The 17,017-nt window shown below is 41.3% G+C and overlaps 1 protein-coding gene across 1 annotated transcript in view; it reads right to left on the reverse strand.

The window, feature by feature from the left end:
• Positions 1-17,017, reverse strand: part of LOC139203070 (glypican-5-like) — a 43,566-nt gene that overhangs the window by 25,379 nt on the left and 1,170 nt on the right. Inside the window, exons 2-7 of the mRNA XM_070832707.1 lie at positions 14,943-15,104; positions 10,221-10,768; positions 8,200-8,382; positions 6,442-6,623; positions 6,171-6,230; positions 5,372-5,494 (exon numbers count right to left, since the gene is read on the reverse strand). Of these exons, the coding sequence (XP_070688808.1) occupies positions 5,372-5,494; positions 6,171-6,230; positions 6,442-6,623; positions 8,200-8,382; positions 10,221-10,768; positions 14,943-15,104 (1,258 nt within the window). The remainder of the gene's footprint in view (positions 1-5,371; positions 5,495-6,170; positions 6,231-6,441; positions 6,624-8,199; positions 8,383-10,220; positions 10,769-14,942; positions 15,105-17,017) is intronic.

Here is a 17,017-nt window from a genome sequence, read left to right on the forward strand (position 1 = left end):
ATGGAGCCTTGCAGTTAATTAAATAACCGTACTAGCTATGTGTATCATCTGCACAAAAAATGATTTGACAAACTGTCCTTTACATGACTTATCAACAGCAAAGGTTACTATTCAGTACAGTATTCAGAATGGACCGTCTGCACCCTCACACATCGACATCAATGTCATAAGTCGCTCTGGAACTATTCAGGACAAAGCATTCTCACTGTGAAAGAGAATAAACTTATTACAAGTTAAGAATAATCAGCTGTATTAAGATATATATGAATTTATAAGCATATAGGACAGTTTGCAGTGAAATAAAATCTAAAGTGAGGTTAGGATTGACTCTAAAAGCAGATTAAAGTGGAGTGCTCCTGGAGGAAAGCCTTCAGCTGGTATTTGTTGGCAATATCAGGATAAGTGATGAGCGAAGAGGTTGCTTTATTTGTTTTAATTCGACTCCCTTTCACTATTATTAAGTTCAATTAAAATGAGTAAGTTGAGCAAATAAATATAGTGAATGGTCAGTGTCATTCACTGGACATCAGATCTGTCGCCTCTTCCATTAATTTGGTATCTAAGACATGATAGTGGGGGTGATTAACATGAGCATTCTGTGCAAAGGTTACAGCAGTTACAGCAAATAATTTCTTTTCAATTACCTGTAATTACTATTTGGCACAAAATAATACAAATCTCCTTCATTACACACACCACACCTTGTGGATTGTGATTTATATTCTAGCGGAGAAGCAGGTATCTATAGGATCTGCACATCTGAAGCATTTTCTCATGCCCAACAGCTGCTATCCTGCTGAATGGACTGGAAACTGTCAGTGCTGTGAATGAGCTATTGGCCACATTACACACTGTCGGGATTTTCTGTCTGTCTGACACAAGATGATAATATTGCAGGTCCAAGTGCGCTGCGGACGACACAGAGAGGTGTGACTGTGAGTGACACTTAATAAGATCTGGAGAGCGACAGACATAAATCACCAGCGCCACAATGACAAAGCTGCTCTGCCGTTGCCCTCGGTTACTGCATGGCTGGTAATGTTAACACACACACAGATCCATTCTTCTGTCTCATCCCTGCAGCAAACATTTAAAGCGTCTGTGGCTTGCATGGGAACACACACACACACACACACACACACAAATGCATGCACTCTTGAAAAAAACACAGTGAACGGAAATTACCTGAGATTGTGATCTGATCTGAGGGAGGTTGTGTAATTAGAAGAGTCACAACCTCAATTGTTAAACTAGCTGCATTCCCGTGGGGTCATTTACATAGCTCTATGACACACCCACACACATAACACACTATACTGGCACCTGAGGCTTATTCCTGCACCCCTTGCTCCAGATGTGGAAGCGATATGCTATGGTATAAACAGGTTTGATAAATTGCATTTAGTCTCACTTTCTCTATCCTTCATATTCTTCTGCCCCTCCGGATATTCTTTCTCTGTGATTTAATAGCATTTCCTTGACTCTGTGGAGCATTAATGGCTGATGAAAAACAGATTTCAATGCATTAAAAAAACACATCTAAACGTTGGGCGTGGCAGGTCTTAAGTGGTGGAAGCACAATTAATGTCTTGTTATTGGAAGTGATGATAAAATGCTTCCCTCTTCTGGAGAAGATCAGCTATTACAGCTCCAACTGCATAAAGAGTGCAGCTTCCTGAGTCTAAGTAGCTGAAAAACATATCTTTAAAAATGTGTAATTCTAAATGCCCTGTTGATATCGACTCCATCTCATACTGTTACTGCACATCACACACTGGATTTCATATTACATTGAAAAAGGAGCAATGGTCGCTGTAAATGAGTTGCAGATGAGAAAAGTGACATTTGGTAAAGGATGGATAGGAAGCTGCTCGGCCCAGCTGTGACTTTAAATGTCACTGTATGATGTACATGTCTTTTCATATTGTGTAGAACTGATATTCTGAGTTTGAGTAACAGTTTTTAAAGAGCTTTCATTAAATATAATTTGATACAGTTGCGCACATAATGGTGAAGATGGTGATGTCTGGATAATACTGTAGTTTGGATTGTATATGTAGTGTGTTGTGTAGAGCCTAATCACTGACTGTGGATCAAGTATTGGTTGATTTTTTTTTTAAAAGACATTTTTCTCAACAAAATAAAAGCACGTATATGTAATTTCAGTGGTTATTCTACTGACATTCTTACCTACATCATAATGACCGTCTGTCATCTTGCCGCGTGCTCTGCTCTGTGTGTACTTGAGTGTCCCATCTGTGTAGGTGGATATGGCGGATTGGCCTGGATCGATAGGAGGGCAGTCTGCTGTTCCAATTGGGTCCTGTCATCACCTCGGTTTATATGTGGCCTAGTGTGGGTTGGCAGCTAATAGCAGTGTTTACTCATCATGTGCCTCCAAATTGTTCAGGGTTACTCACAGGTAATTGCACTCAGAAAGTGTGACCTCTTGTAAAGACAGTTGGAAGTCATATCTCCCTTCTTATATATTCCATTGGAAGCAGCAGCAGTGGACTGGACCCGCTTGTTTTTAAAATACAAGGTATTTTAGTCCTTACACCTCAAAACTATTGATTTTTTTGAATGGTTGTTTCAGCATGAGTGAAAGATATAAACATTAATAAACATTCCTGCAAGGTGCTATTTAAGATGCCCTCAGGCCTGCATGTTTGGCCATCCATCTCTCTTTTCCTCACATACAAACACTCTCACCAACACAGACATTTGTAAGTGAAATGGGTCAGAGGGCGGAGGAAATGAATGGGAGTCTGAATAGAAGGGTGGAGAGATGAATGGATGGCTGAATTAGTTAATGAATGGGTGGATTGATCGACGCAAGAGAGAAAAAGATGTAAAGAGGTCAGAGAGGCACAGACTGGCTGAACTCCAACACAGGCTGAGTGTAACACCTCCTCTGTTCCTCTAAAACTTCACTCGATAAAACTCTTCAGTCAGAAACCCTCAAACTGACATTAACTGTTGATAATGCCAGTCTGAGGATTTTTGACTATTTTATATGCAGTCTTGTTTAAACTTACTGACCTGTTACAGACAACATTACAAGGAAAGAAGGGAATTCTGGTTTAGGGTGGAAGGAAATTAAAATTGCAACTACATGACCTGTGTTGAAAGAGGAGAGGGTAAGAGCAGGTATTTTGTTGTTTAGAAAGCAGTAAGATATGAAGGCTTCTACAGTAAACGGTAGAAATCCAAGAAACAACTTTACACAGTTCTGGTAATTGTCATTATGATAATCAAAAACAAATTGTTGAAACAGTATTTTACTGTTGCCAGTCACACTATAAGATGTTTATTTATTTAACTAGAACAACTGTGACATTATCATAATCAGTGTTTTTTAAAAGTGATTTAATATTTTTAGTCCTAAATTGGTCCTTTTGACATGAATAATACATTTAAAGGCTGTCCTGCTCCACTTTTCTTAACATATCTGCAGAGGCAAGAAATGGCAGAGCCATTAAATCCGATGTTCTCTGGCCTTCACTGTAGCACTGATGGTGACAAAGCAAAGTGTGTGTGTGTGTGTGTGTGTTTGTTTGTGTAGGATGTCCTTGCAAGGCTACATGGCCTGTTTCACGTGGTTGATGGACCATTAATGGAAGACCTTCTCCATCACAGTGACTGATTCCCCACTGAGATTGATAGACCTTCACCGTGTGCGTGTGTGTGTATGTGTGTGTGTCTGATGAGACTGGGCCGTGTGCAGTGACATGTCAGATGAGCACAATCATCCCATATTCTGTGTGTATTGCAGGGTGCATGTTGGTATGTGTGTAGGAATGTGTGTGTTGGAGTGCGTTGGAGTGTGTGCCTATAAATGTGTGTGTTGGAGTGCGTTGGAGTGTGTGCCTATAAATGTGTGTGTGCTGGTGTGTGTGTCTGTGTGTGTTCGTGTGTGTGCCCATTTGTCTTGTTACCAGTTGAAGCTGCCAATGTAATCACCATGAGAAAGACTCTGGAAATGAACTCTCTAACCTTCACAACCCTGTCACCCCTCTCCCCACCCTGGCAACTATTAGGAGACACACACACACGTAAGTTCACACAGCAAATACGTTGCACTTTTGTCCCCTTTTTTAAATTGAAAAATCATCCTGACTAAAAATTAGACACAGTCATGGATGACTGAAGCACTCATTACTGGCATCAAATACTCATAAAGTTCTTTTTCAGATGAATGTAGAAAAATACAAACCCACCAATGAAACAATGCTTCAGGATTTCACACTGATATCAGACCAGCGAAGTGCAGTTGAATTGTAAAATAAAAGGTGACTGGATTGTCCCTTAACACAGAAGTATGTCTTGTTGCTACAGTGTACTGGGACCAACTGTATACTCCCTACTATACATCAATATTGCTGCAATATATCATAGCTTCTGGGTGTGTGGCAGTGCAGAGAGCTATGCTGAATACTTCTGCAGTAATAAGGAGACAAATAAACTACGCACCAACTTGGATTTGTCGCAGATGCCTCCTGAATACTGCGCAGGCCTGAAATTTCAGCCCAAGTCTAATCTCAGAACCCATCGGCTATCATCTGACAAACGATTTAGCCTCTGGGGGTAAAAGGCCAGTGTTTTGGTGCAAAATATCCAGATAACAGGACAAGAGTTCCTCTTTCCTCTCTTCGACATTGCAGCTTATCTCCATAAACCGAGGCTGTCCCAGGTCTCAGGTAGATACTGGGCAGATGTGGTTCATAAACTACCAAAGTGGAACAAAAAGCTGCAGGGTTCTGGTTCTCCAGGACGGGAACCCAACAGCCTCATTAAAAACAGATGACTGCACGTGAATGAAGATGAGATAATAAAAAGCTAAATCATTGTCAGACAATAGCAAAAGGGTTCTAAGATTGCATGTCGGCCAATGTGCTCCGCCTCTTTTGCTCTCCACGTGAGCTGCCCGCTCAAATACGATTGGTCGGACTACAAGCGATCTACAATCACGTACCAAAACTGTGTCCCTTGCATACAGATTTTGCATATGCAGACATCTGTTTAAAGAGAAGGGCCCAAGCCTGACCTGACAGCTGAAGACATTTTTAGCACAAATCTGGCCAAAGGCAACACATTTACATCTCTCTGTCTCTCTCTGTACTATTGCTTATGTCCCCCTTTAGTTCAGCATTTGCTGAGTGAATTTTTTCTGCCGCTTAAGCTTTATGCTCCAGCATATTGGATTTAAAATGAAATTAAATGTATGTATGTACAGTATAGAGCTATATGAGCATTAACTGTCAGACACGGGTGTCACACTCACTATGTCAGAGCACCTTTTTCTACATGCTTGGTGTTTGGCAGGTCCTTCCTTTGCTGCCAAGCAATGCCTGTAACGAAAAGCACATACCTCTCTACGACGTCTTGGCCATTCCAGCATGTGTGCTGCTCGACCTCCATCTCACTTTCACAAAGCATCTCTGGCAGCTCTGAGAAAAACCACTGGTACCGCTGGATAGAGCCCTCAAACTCCCTGAAACAGAGATGTGCACGGCTGAATGCTTGGGTTGTTGTTAGTAAGACTAGGACCAATGAACCATATGCTTTAATTTGTTCCAATTTAGACTTGTCATGTCCAATTCCCTGAGAAGTTCTTTCTGATACAGTTGCTGAAAGCAACTTAGAGAAGGAAAACAATGTCTGCATAATGGAAATGTGATCTCAGGCTTTATTTTCTTTCTTTCTTAAATCCCACCTTCAGGGAGTGGCTTTATCTTCCTGTTAGAGGGGATCTCTCCTCTGTCGCTCTTCTGTAAGTCTATTTTTTACCTTGTTAAAGGGCCTTTTAGTTTTCATTATCCAAATTGAGGGTCTAAGGATAGAGGGTATCGTACGCTGTCCTTCAGGAAGAATTACATTAAATAATGAAGAGACTGCATCAGTTAAACGCAGCTAAAACTAAAAGAATAAGAAGTTCAGTGACTGTTTGGCCTGTGTTTACCATAACTGGTGGGCACAAATGTTTCTTTAGTGATCTAATATTTGCACTGGATCATTCTCACAGATGTTTTTAATGATTGTAAAATACACATCCAATGTCCAGGGCAAAAAACGGATAATTAGTAAAGTTGATGTCACGCTACTTTGTGATTAAGGACAAATACTCCTTTGATTATATTTCAATGTGCAGCTGATGGAGGCAAATGTACCTTGATAGTTTTTTCAGGCTGCGACTCTTGTCTCCTCTGGAACCTTTAAGGAGGAATGACCTGGTGGAACGCATTAACACACAAAAGCACACAGAAAAAATTTGATGAATTGATTTTCCTCTGCTACGACTGAAGGTCAAATGTGAAAAAAAAACCTCTACTCTGTCTCTTCCCAGATTTAATTCACCTACTGTGGCTAAATTCAAACTTGCCCCAGATATTCTAACCTGTGACAAGAACTCGTACATTTCATCAGATGTAGGTCACTCACCTCCGGGACTGCAGCTGGAGACGCTGATGAGCAGCCAGACCCACCGAGGGAGACGATGTCACAGGTGACCTCTCTGGGGTCTCTGATGTTCCAGGGCTCACAGAGGTTGTAGCGAGTGAGGTGGTGGGATTTGCACTTGGCATCATGGGACCAGCTGCCTGGGGTCCGCACACCTTCTCTACCTGAGGAAGAGACAGTGACAAAGTGATGTACATGGAATGTCGAGAGCAGCTGTCTCTGTCCTTTTTAGTCTCACATGCAGATTTAAATACAGTTTTCATCAACACCGGTCTTCATGTCCCACATGTGTTCTCATGAATGAAGACTTTCAAATAAAATACATGAAATTAATGTTATTCAACACTATTAACTATATTAAAAAAATACTTTTACCACATTTTTTATGCAAGACATAATGTCTCAAGCATATTTCAGCTTAGCCTCTTTTTCTTTTTCCATTATGTTCCACCTCAATAGGCAGAAATTGGATGTTTCAACCATCAATCCATTATCTATTTTGACTTCTCTGATTGCTTGCTGTCTAGTATGTGTGTTGTGCAATCTGCCCTTCACAGCTGGCATTACTGTCTCAATAAATATACTAGATATACTAGATCAGCTTCATAATAAATTCTGTTTTCAGAGTTTTTTTTATAGTCTTTTACACACTAAGGCAACTACATTCTTTAATTTAAGTTTTCCTACTACCTGGGTAAATGATAGTTCCAATTATAACATCAAAAAGGAATTTCCGTCCTCGCTGCCATGAAATTCAAGCTGTGCAGAGTTGTAAAGCTTTATGTTGTGGACTACTTGCGAAGCCCAAACTGTTTCTGTTCGGTGCCAAAAAGCAACCCAGTTAATTTACCTTAAAATCCACCACAGTGGAGCACAAACCCAACACATTATCAGTTTCCTCAACGGTGGTGTTGTTCACAGAACTCTTAAGGCTTTAAATGTATGTTGCAGTTATCTATTAGTTATCTCATGCTGCACACAGCACATACACACTGTTAAAGAGTTAGGGGTTTGCCTTTGGTGGTGTGTCTAATGAATAAGACGCTTGATCAAATATTTAATGAAGTGGCATTTTCTTATTAGGCACAATTAGCGGTGCGATTATGCTTGTGTGTTTGTTTACCTCTCAGGAATCTACTCTACTAAGTCCACAATGTTCTCTCAAGTTGGAAGCCTACTCTGTTTCTTCCTCCAACAGTGTGTGCATGCATGCATGTGTTTGTGTGTCGTCTGTTTGTCCGGAGATTAGCCACAGAAACTTTCTCATCACTCAGAACCAAGCTGCATTCTGGGTATCGGTTGTCCCGCCAACCACAGTCTTTGTCTGGCACTGGATCTGTATGCACACTCACATACACACTCGCACACACACAGACTGAGGGGAACCCCGGATTCTCTGAAGAATGAGGCTGTTTTTAGCCTATCTAGGTACAAGGCTTTTGTGAGGAGATCCAACTGCCAGGCTGAAAGAAAACCCACGGCCTTCCTCACTCTGTGTCCAAAATTCAAATGACTTTATTATTGGGGCATATGAGTAAGGATGGTTCAACAATCTGTTACTGATCTCTTTTTAGTTTTGAGCTCTTTAGTGATTTTTGTGTTGACTGGTACCAATATCCAGAATCCAAATGTAATCTTGTGTAAAGGTGCAAAGCAGAGACAGTATAAAGTAAACCACTTATACCTACTTATCATACACTGATGCACCTTCCCCTCCCTCCCATCATCCCCTCTGCTTACTGTAGCTGTGACGCGTGGCCCGTGCAGCTGGGCGTGCAGTATAGCGTCATTCACATGGTTTCGGACGGCCAACAGAGCTAACTCCATGCTGTTGTGGTTGCTGCTGGTTGCTAAAGTAGCAGCTAATCTTTGCAGCAACACCACCAATCTCCCCCAGGGGGCGCCAAGCTCTGATACACCCACCTGGAGTAGAGAGGATGGACAGGAGAAGAGGGGGGAAAAAAGGGGGCCAGTGAATTCAGATATGGGAGGAGGAGGAGGAGGAGGAGGAGGAGGAGGAGGGGTTGTAGAAGTGACAAAAGTGGAGAGAAAAAGAGGGAGAAACAGAACAAAGACATGTTTAATGTTGCATAAAAGCTGGAAAAGTTGCTTAGTTGCGTTTCATATATCACACTTCAAATCAGTCTGACAAATAGATGGATGGAGAAGAGACAATGACTGAGATGACGCGAAGTCACGGCCGTCATTACTTTGTCCCTCTGCCTCTCTTTGACTGTGCTGGGTGTACGTCTTTCCTTTGCTGAAGAGGATAAACATGATGAGAGTTGTTTTTCCATGACACTTTGTTTGCTTCCAAGAAACTCTCAAGTGGGATGAACGGTGCCATCTTCCAGTTTTATGTTATAAAGAAGTCTCTCTATTGTGGGCGCTGTTGAAGCTGTCCAGCAAATTTTGAAGCAGTCCAGTAAGATTCAGGGAGGACACTGCCAATTCTCTTGGCAATGCTCTTGTTGTTTGTCAGTCTCAAACTTAATGTGGGAATGGTTTATTGGTGATAAAATGCTGTGAATGATTCAGCAATGTGAGAGATGGGAGCATTCCTCCTTTTTCTACTTGTCTCTCCAGAGGCAGCGGGAGAAAGATACTCTGAGGCCTCCCATGCATCTAAAACAGGATCAGTATCAATAGTATATCATGCATCTAAAACAGGATTAGTATCAATACACACACACACACACACACACGCACACACAACCTGAAAAGAATAACATTACATTAACTTTATTTAATCTGCAAATTCTACCTCTGGAATGAGATTACAAATCATTTCAAGGAATGAAATATTAATGATATGATACAACCAAAATAATTTACTTTACAAGTTGCAGAGGGTTTGAGGGCAAGTATATTTAAAGGGATAGTTCAACATTTTGGAAAATTATCATAACTGTTAAAAACCACACATTATCCATTATACATTTCTGTTTGTGTGTGGATTGTGTGTTTGTTATCTGTAAAAGTGAGAGGTGATGGTATAGGTGCACTTTTAAACTTTGGACAGAGCCAGGATAACTGTTTACCCCACCTCCAGTCTTTATGCTTAGAGATAAAAGATAATTGCCTCCTGCCACTCGTGTCACACCTAATGCACAGATGTGATTTTTTTTTTTTTCATCAACTTTCTCCTCAAACTCTCAGCAAGAAGGAAATAAACATATTTCTATATTATATTTCTATTTCTTAGGATTTTTTTAAATGCTACATTTGTCATGACTCAATGGGATTGAACACACACACACACAGACTTACCTTAAGGGGAAAAAAGGCATTTTATGTGAATATCCAATCAGTGCTGTTAGTAAATGTAGTCACTTGAAGAAATTAAAACCTCAGTGGGTGTTACATTGACTGAGCAAATTGAGTTTTCATGCTGCAAACTCTGTAGTTCTTCCTGGTCACCAGCGCTGTCATTCATCATTGGTGACCAGGAAGAACTACAGGCTCTGATCAGCCTGTTGTGCTGTAATCCACACTAACCCAGTGAGAGCTGAGAGATTTAGTGAATTTGGGGTTTGGAGTCAGAAGCTTGTGTGCAATGCATCAGGGTACATGTCGGCACTAGCAGAACAGCTCTGTGAGCAGGACATCTCAGCTTCCTCTGTCAATACAGCACGCGCCAAGGTGTTTATTGCCTCAATGGACTCATTCAGTCCACATAAAAAGTGGCAAACTTTTATATCATACTATTATACTATACTATAATGGAAACATAAACACATACAAACAGTAAATGCACTAACCAGACATCCTCTCATAATGTTGACACACAGTCCAGTACAGGGCCGTATCAGTGTCAGCCCTCTGCAGTGGGAACAGTACTGCATCCTCACAAGGCCTCGCCCACACTCTCTGGATAACGTCGCCTTCTCTGTCGCATTCACAACCTCCCCAGCAAGTCTCAGCAGTCGGCTCAGCGCTCGGCCGGCCCCGAGCGCACGGGACAGGCTGCTGACCAGGAGGCGAGGATGGGGTCCAAACGGGCTGACATCCTGCCGCGTCATCCGGAGGCAGTCATCTTGATTGGGAGGTGGGTGTGTGTAGGACTGGGGCGACGTGTGGCCGATCCCAGGGTTGAGCAGGCGGCGGTAGACCAGTGGGAAAAGTTCATTGTAGAACCTGGTCACAGCGTTGTCCAGTGAGGAATTAGAGTCTCCAGAAAGGTGTTGTTTGATGCTGCTGAACAGCTGAAACACGAGGGGGCGACAGTCGGACGCCAGAGCAGAGTAGGCGCTATCGAACAGAGTGCTGGTCAGGTTAGATGTGAAGGACACAAGCGACTGGAAGGTCTCTGAAATGACAGAGAGGACGGACAGAAAGAAAGGGAGAGACACATTATTGTACCATGTCCAATAGTGACAAACATCCATGAGAATTAGTCATAAAAATAACTGAAAGGAACAAGATTATTAATTGTTCGAATTATTTGTTAATTTCTTGTCAGTCTTGTCAGTTTGTGCACCAAGTTTCCCTGCACAAGTTCCCGAGGTTGGCTAATATGATTTCTACTTTGAATTTTCTACTGTTAACTGACCCTAAATAACAACTAATTTTCACCAAAGACATCAGGGTTCATCCTTTAGAAACCATGAATGTCTGTGTCAAATCTAAGCACAAAGCATTGAGGGGAGACATGGGGTTTGTTATCACACATCATTTCTAGATTACAGTGAAGCTTAAGGTCTTTGGCTGAAATGGGAATTTTACAGTTTTAGAACTTATTTCAACAGCAAGTTATTAACAAGCAAAGACATTTTTACACATTGTGACACCCAACCCAATCCCAGGGTTGACTGGGGTTAACTGGGTTCACATGAATATATATATAATATCATGATTAGTTGTTTGATAAGTAAGATGAAGGAATTTTTAGTGTTGGTAAAAATAAATCTAGCTTTTACTAAAGCCATAGTTTCACATCAACTTGTTATAAATATAACATATAAAGGATGTCACAGGTGTAACAGACAGCCATACCTGACCTCCTGACAAATGTTTAATGCTCGCTACCACATGTACTTAGCTAGCAACTGAAACTAGACTAAAATGAAAGCTATTAACTTCTTGTCTTTTTAATAAATCTTTGATCACGAAATATCCAATCGCCTGCAAACTTTTGTCACAAAAACAACAGCAGCACGAAAGAATTATTTTGCCCCTTAAAAAGTTGGCCCAAAGCGGTGGACGTACCAACCAAATGACCAGCATTGTCGTCCTCAGAGCCACGCTGCTTGTATAGTTAAAAAAAAACATTATGAGCAACAGCAGTCCTCCGTGTGACACACGCTGCTGTCACTGTTTTATCAGTGACGTCTTAATAAATGTTTTGTGAAATCCTCAAACAGAATATCTGGCTTTTGTAACATTTCCGTGATAAGTACATTTTTAAATCCAATAGTTAGAAAGAAAAAAAATGCAAAAATACCAAAAGTTCTCTTTGATAATCTTTGATAAGATATGATTATATGTAGCTTTACCAATTAAAAGTTGTTACATATATGTTCATATATGAAACAAACATATACTGTCTGTTATGTATCCTAAGTCTATCTGAAATTGCTCCACTTTCGAATAGGGGCATAACTGACACAGATTCATGTCAGCCTCATAATAGGATGTGGCATTTCTATATCTGTGCATATAGTAGTTTTCCTTGTTCCATGCGTCTGTCTGACTAACCTTGGACTGACTTTATCCTGCTGCATACGAGCCAAAATAGCCCCCAACTTAATTCATGCCTGAGCTCGTTTTCACTAGCCAGTTATCTATAGTCAGGTGATAATGAGAGGCCCAATCTCAGGATCCACTGTGTTTCATATGTCCGACACGGTCTAATAAAGTGGACAACACCCTTAACAGAGGCTCTATGTGTGCGGTGTGTGACAGTGTGTGTGTGTCTATGTTTGAAACTTGCCAAGTAAAAAGGGTGATGTCAATCTGATGGAATCCTGGCACACACACACACACACACTCAGACACGCAGGGAGTAAGAGAGAGATGGAAACCTATTTATCTGTGACTTTCACTAAGTCATTCAGTCAGTCAATATGCATGTTTGTGTGTGTGTGTGTGTGTGTTCATGTCTCAACAGCTTTGTATTTCTCTGTCACAGTCGCAGCCACCTAACTCTCCAAGTGACAGCAATTTATTAGGGATATTATCAAATAGCTCACAAATTTACTACATAAGGAAATCATTATCAGTCTCCAGGGGCTGTTTACCCAACAGCAACGCCCTATTTTGTTTCACTTCCGTACATTCATACTCATTTGCCCACAAATAGGCTAAATGAAATGAAGTGGCACTGGTGGCTGTCGGGGGATGAGGCGATAGCGCAGCGGTGGCAGCCGCTCGCTTGCCTAAAGTACTGAGTGAGAATGTCTCACTTTTATGTGTTTGCACAACCACGTCCTGGCAATAGCAGCACAAATACAGGCGGCATCGAGTGACACGGCAGGGTCTGCTCTGGGGTCATGTGATTAGCTCTTTACCCCTCAGTGATTGGATGACAGCTGCAACACGGTGGATAGGGCACAAGGGTCTTACAATGCCGGGAGAAACACACGTAAGCATGCAGACACATACTCACACACACACACACACACACACACACTAAAGTAATCCACAGGGTGTAAACAGAGCCTGACTACAAGCGCTCTGGGCATGTCTCAGTTTCTCTAGAGGGTTTCATTAACTATGCTTTGGAGAGGGGATCCTTTGAGATTTAGCTCAGCTGTTGAAGACCTCTGCCATCAAACTAAATTAATTTCATTCACTCACTTGCCAGCAGAATTATTTAGCTATTTTAAGGTTGTTTTTATTCTATTTGTCCAGGTTTTGTAATACATGGCTATACTATACTTTCTTGCATGAAATAGCTCCTGTTGACAGCATTGTCTCCTGAGAATGCAGCACCCTGTTTCTATAAATGTTATCTTCCACTTTCAAAAAAAAAAAGAATAGGCAAAAAACACTTATAAATATAAATGTATGCATTGGACACAGTGGTACTATGTGTTTTGATAAACACCCTGAGGGGTCAAAATCATTGTCCCAACTAAATAAATGCTCTGCCTGCTGTGCCTAAGGAATGTTTTTTTTTTCTACAACTTTTCAGGGTTTTGAGCAGCACGGCACAAACCCCATTCACCTCCATCATACTGAGGTCGGGGAATTACATCTATCGTGAAGCTTAAATAGATAAAACTATATATGGGAGCATCTTGGGGATAATGAGAAAATAGGTTTTAATGTGTTTTGTGATTTGGGTGAACTGACTCTCAAACCTGTAAGAGGTAAATGCAGCAAATTCTAAACTTGCATTCTCGTACTTGGTGCAGTTTTGGCCGTTGCTCAGGCCGTCTTTGTGGACGGGCGTTTGCATTAATTTTACCCATGGATGGTTCAGCCGTCCACTGGGCATAAATAGCAGCTGAAACTGAGCCTGGGTCTATTCAGATGTAACACGGGAGGAGAGAGCGAGAGATAGGCAGACAGACAAAAAAGAAAACAGAGAGGTACATGTTTGCCATGTCTGTCTGCTGGGTTTCATCAACTCTACCCCTCTCATAATCTCTGCACCACACACACACACACACACACACACACAAGCTCTTTCTACCACACACACACACACACACATGCTCACACAGACTGATGAATAGCGTTGAGAGACAAGTGGACAAGCAGAGTATTCTTCCTCCTATTCAGAGCAGCCCGTTAGAGACCGGCTGTTGCCCACGGCAACTACACTTTGCTGCGGATACGTACTGAATGTAAACATTCTCCGTCCCTCGCTCTCTCATTGGTCAAGAACAAAACCTGATTATCGCAGCGACAGAGACAGACAGACAGAAAGGGAGCGGAGAGTTGTAACAAAGTTTTCCGCTGCTCCCTCTGAGAGTTTGCTCTCTCATAGACTCAATCGAACATCAGTTGTTTGTTTGGCTAGCCACTGTGGCGCCTCACAAAATAAACTGGCCTCACACCACCACCCTGACACAAACCAGCTATTTCATGACAAACACACAAAGTGAGAATGACAGGGGGGCTATAGGCACTTGACAGAACTGTTAAAACATCAAAATCACCACTGCTATTAAAGTCACTTTGATTTACACTCTTGAGTCACCCACAGACATTGTTAGTGCTTGTTAATTATAAGGAAAACTATTAAGGCAGCAGAGCTGAAACAGAAATGTTGTGTGTTTACTAAGGATTATTATTATCAATGAATGGTGGGATATTTTACAAAACTTTTTCTAATCATCTAGTTCCCAAGATGTAGTGAAATAGTCCTGCTTCTATCACCCAGAGCTGAATGTGATGTCTTCATATTAGTTAGTCCAAAAGCCAAAGATTTTTTTTAAATTACTAAATCTATATTACATAAACCTAAAAAAGCAGCAAACCATTGTTTTAGAAACTGAAACCAAATAACGTTTTGGTGACTTTCTCTTCCTCACCTTGGTAGGCCTTGGTGTGCCCAGCGATTAGGTACTTCAGTTCAAAGCTGTAGGACCGCATCTTCTGCTGCGTCTCACTGCGAACAGCTGTCATGTAGCTGTCCTCCATCTTACTGGTACAGCAGCTGGGCCCAGGGTGGACACACACACGGAGAGACTCATCTGAAAGACAGAGGCAGAAGAGATAGATCCACTGTGTGTTTTCACTCACAGAGAGGTTACATCTTATCAAACACAGAAGAGTGGGTGGAGGGAATCATTTGGAGTAATGTAGTCTAATGTAACGTAGTACTAATAGTAGTAGTCTGCATACAGTGGGTTTCTATCAACCTTTTTCAACACTGACCTTAAGGCGTACTCACCACGTTTCTCATCATTAATAGGAACAATGACATCTGATATGTGTTTTCCAAAAATAATGAATACCGATATCTTACTTTTAATCTACTCGATTAGAGCTTTTATCCTGGCTGTTGTTTTAAAGATGCATAAAAACCCCTTTTTCCATATTTCATCACTAATTGACCAATAAGAATCTAGTTTGTTAATCAGTTAAGTTAGTTAGTCCATTCAGGGACCAATAATCTAAAGGTATTTAGTGCACAAGAGTTTATAACTTCACAGAAATAACTCTACAATGAGCCTGTTGGGACCTGACACACAGTAATGACATACACAGTGGGCGACACTTCCCCACTCACACCAAAGTGTGTGTGTCTGTGTGTGTGATGTGTGGAGCAGTCTGACTTGGTACACTGCTGTAAGCCAAGCTGTCAAGTAGAGATCAAGGGAGAGAGAGAGATCAGAGGAATGGACCATTCACCTATGTCTGACCTGACACACTCACACACACACACACACACACACAAACACCAGACCTCTGTCAAACTTTCAGCTATTCATATTAGCACTGGCTGACCATGAAATACATTACTGAGATAGCTACTATTTATTGGTAATGCTATGTTGCATTCCTCATTTGCAAGTAGGACAGCAGGTTGCCTGGAGGGCTCACACAGCCAGACTGCAGGTCGCCAGCTCGGTTTTTACAAAGGGGTTTAAGTCTGGAAGCAACCGCTCCAAAACTCACTCTGCCTGCAGGATTCACAAACCTGTGTTCTTGTCTCAAACGTACCTATTAAACTAATTGGGAGAAAGAAAAAAATCTTAGCCCACTTGCTGGCAATTTTCCAGAGCTTTCAACGTCATCACATGACCTTTGTCATCAGATGGAGTTTGCTCAGTTGTCATAGAGATGGGTCCATTGTTATCACATGATATACGCATGGGATTTCAGTCACATGATAACAGGTGGTTGTACAGTATATGGAGTGTGATTGTAATCCCCATCTGTGTTCCAGGGTTAGGGTTAATCAGGGAAAATGTCTGGTAAGCGCACCTTTTTGTAAAAGGTCAACAATGAAAACTCACAAGTATTCATACACTAATTTTACTGGGAAATTTAGGACATTTTCAGAACAATCGCCTTGTTTTTTTCAGCTGGAAATATTGAAAGCAAAGACCAATGACGTGCATTTGTCAAGAAAGTCAAGAATAGGAAGTGTTCATGTGGATGTGTGCGTCAAGGAGCGTATCCGACTGTTCCGTACAGCCTACTGAAAGTGACATCTCTCTCACCTTAATTCATCAGATCAAAAGACAGTGTTGTGCTAAGATTTTACTGTGGTAACATCAATAATTAGCACACATACAAAGGTTACCATCATTATATATATATATTATTAACTACCTGTTGCAATCACAAGCTCATAGCACCCATCAGTTGCTGCAGCCGCAGTAATATTGTAGGAGTACTACAGCGCAACAGGCAAACAATTAGTCCCCAAAGGTAAATTATGATATAGCAGAGGTTTTTCATTCTGTTGCAGCTGTATGAGTGTTATACTGACGTCTGCCTCACGATTCCTTCATTATAGGAAGATGATTAACATTTGATTATTATGCCTTCTGAAGAAATGTATAATTATGCCAAGTAGACAGTTTATTCCTAACAAAAAGATTCTAAGGGATCACTTTCTTGTGGTTCCTCTTTAGATGCAGTTACATCAAAAACT

Source organism: Pempheris klunzingeri, chromosome 6 (genome assembly GCF_042242105.1).
Source record: "Pempheris klunzingeri isolate RE-2024b chromosome 6, fPemKlu1.hap1, whole genome shotgun sequence".
NCBI classification, from domain to species: domain Eukaryota; kingdom Metazoa; phylum Chordata; class Actinopteri; order Acropomatiformes; family Pempheridae; genus Pempheris; species Pempheris klunzingeri.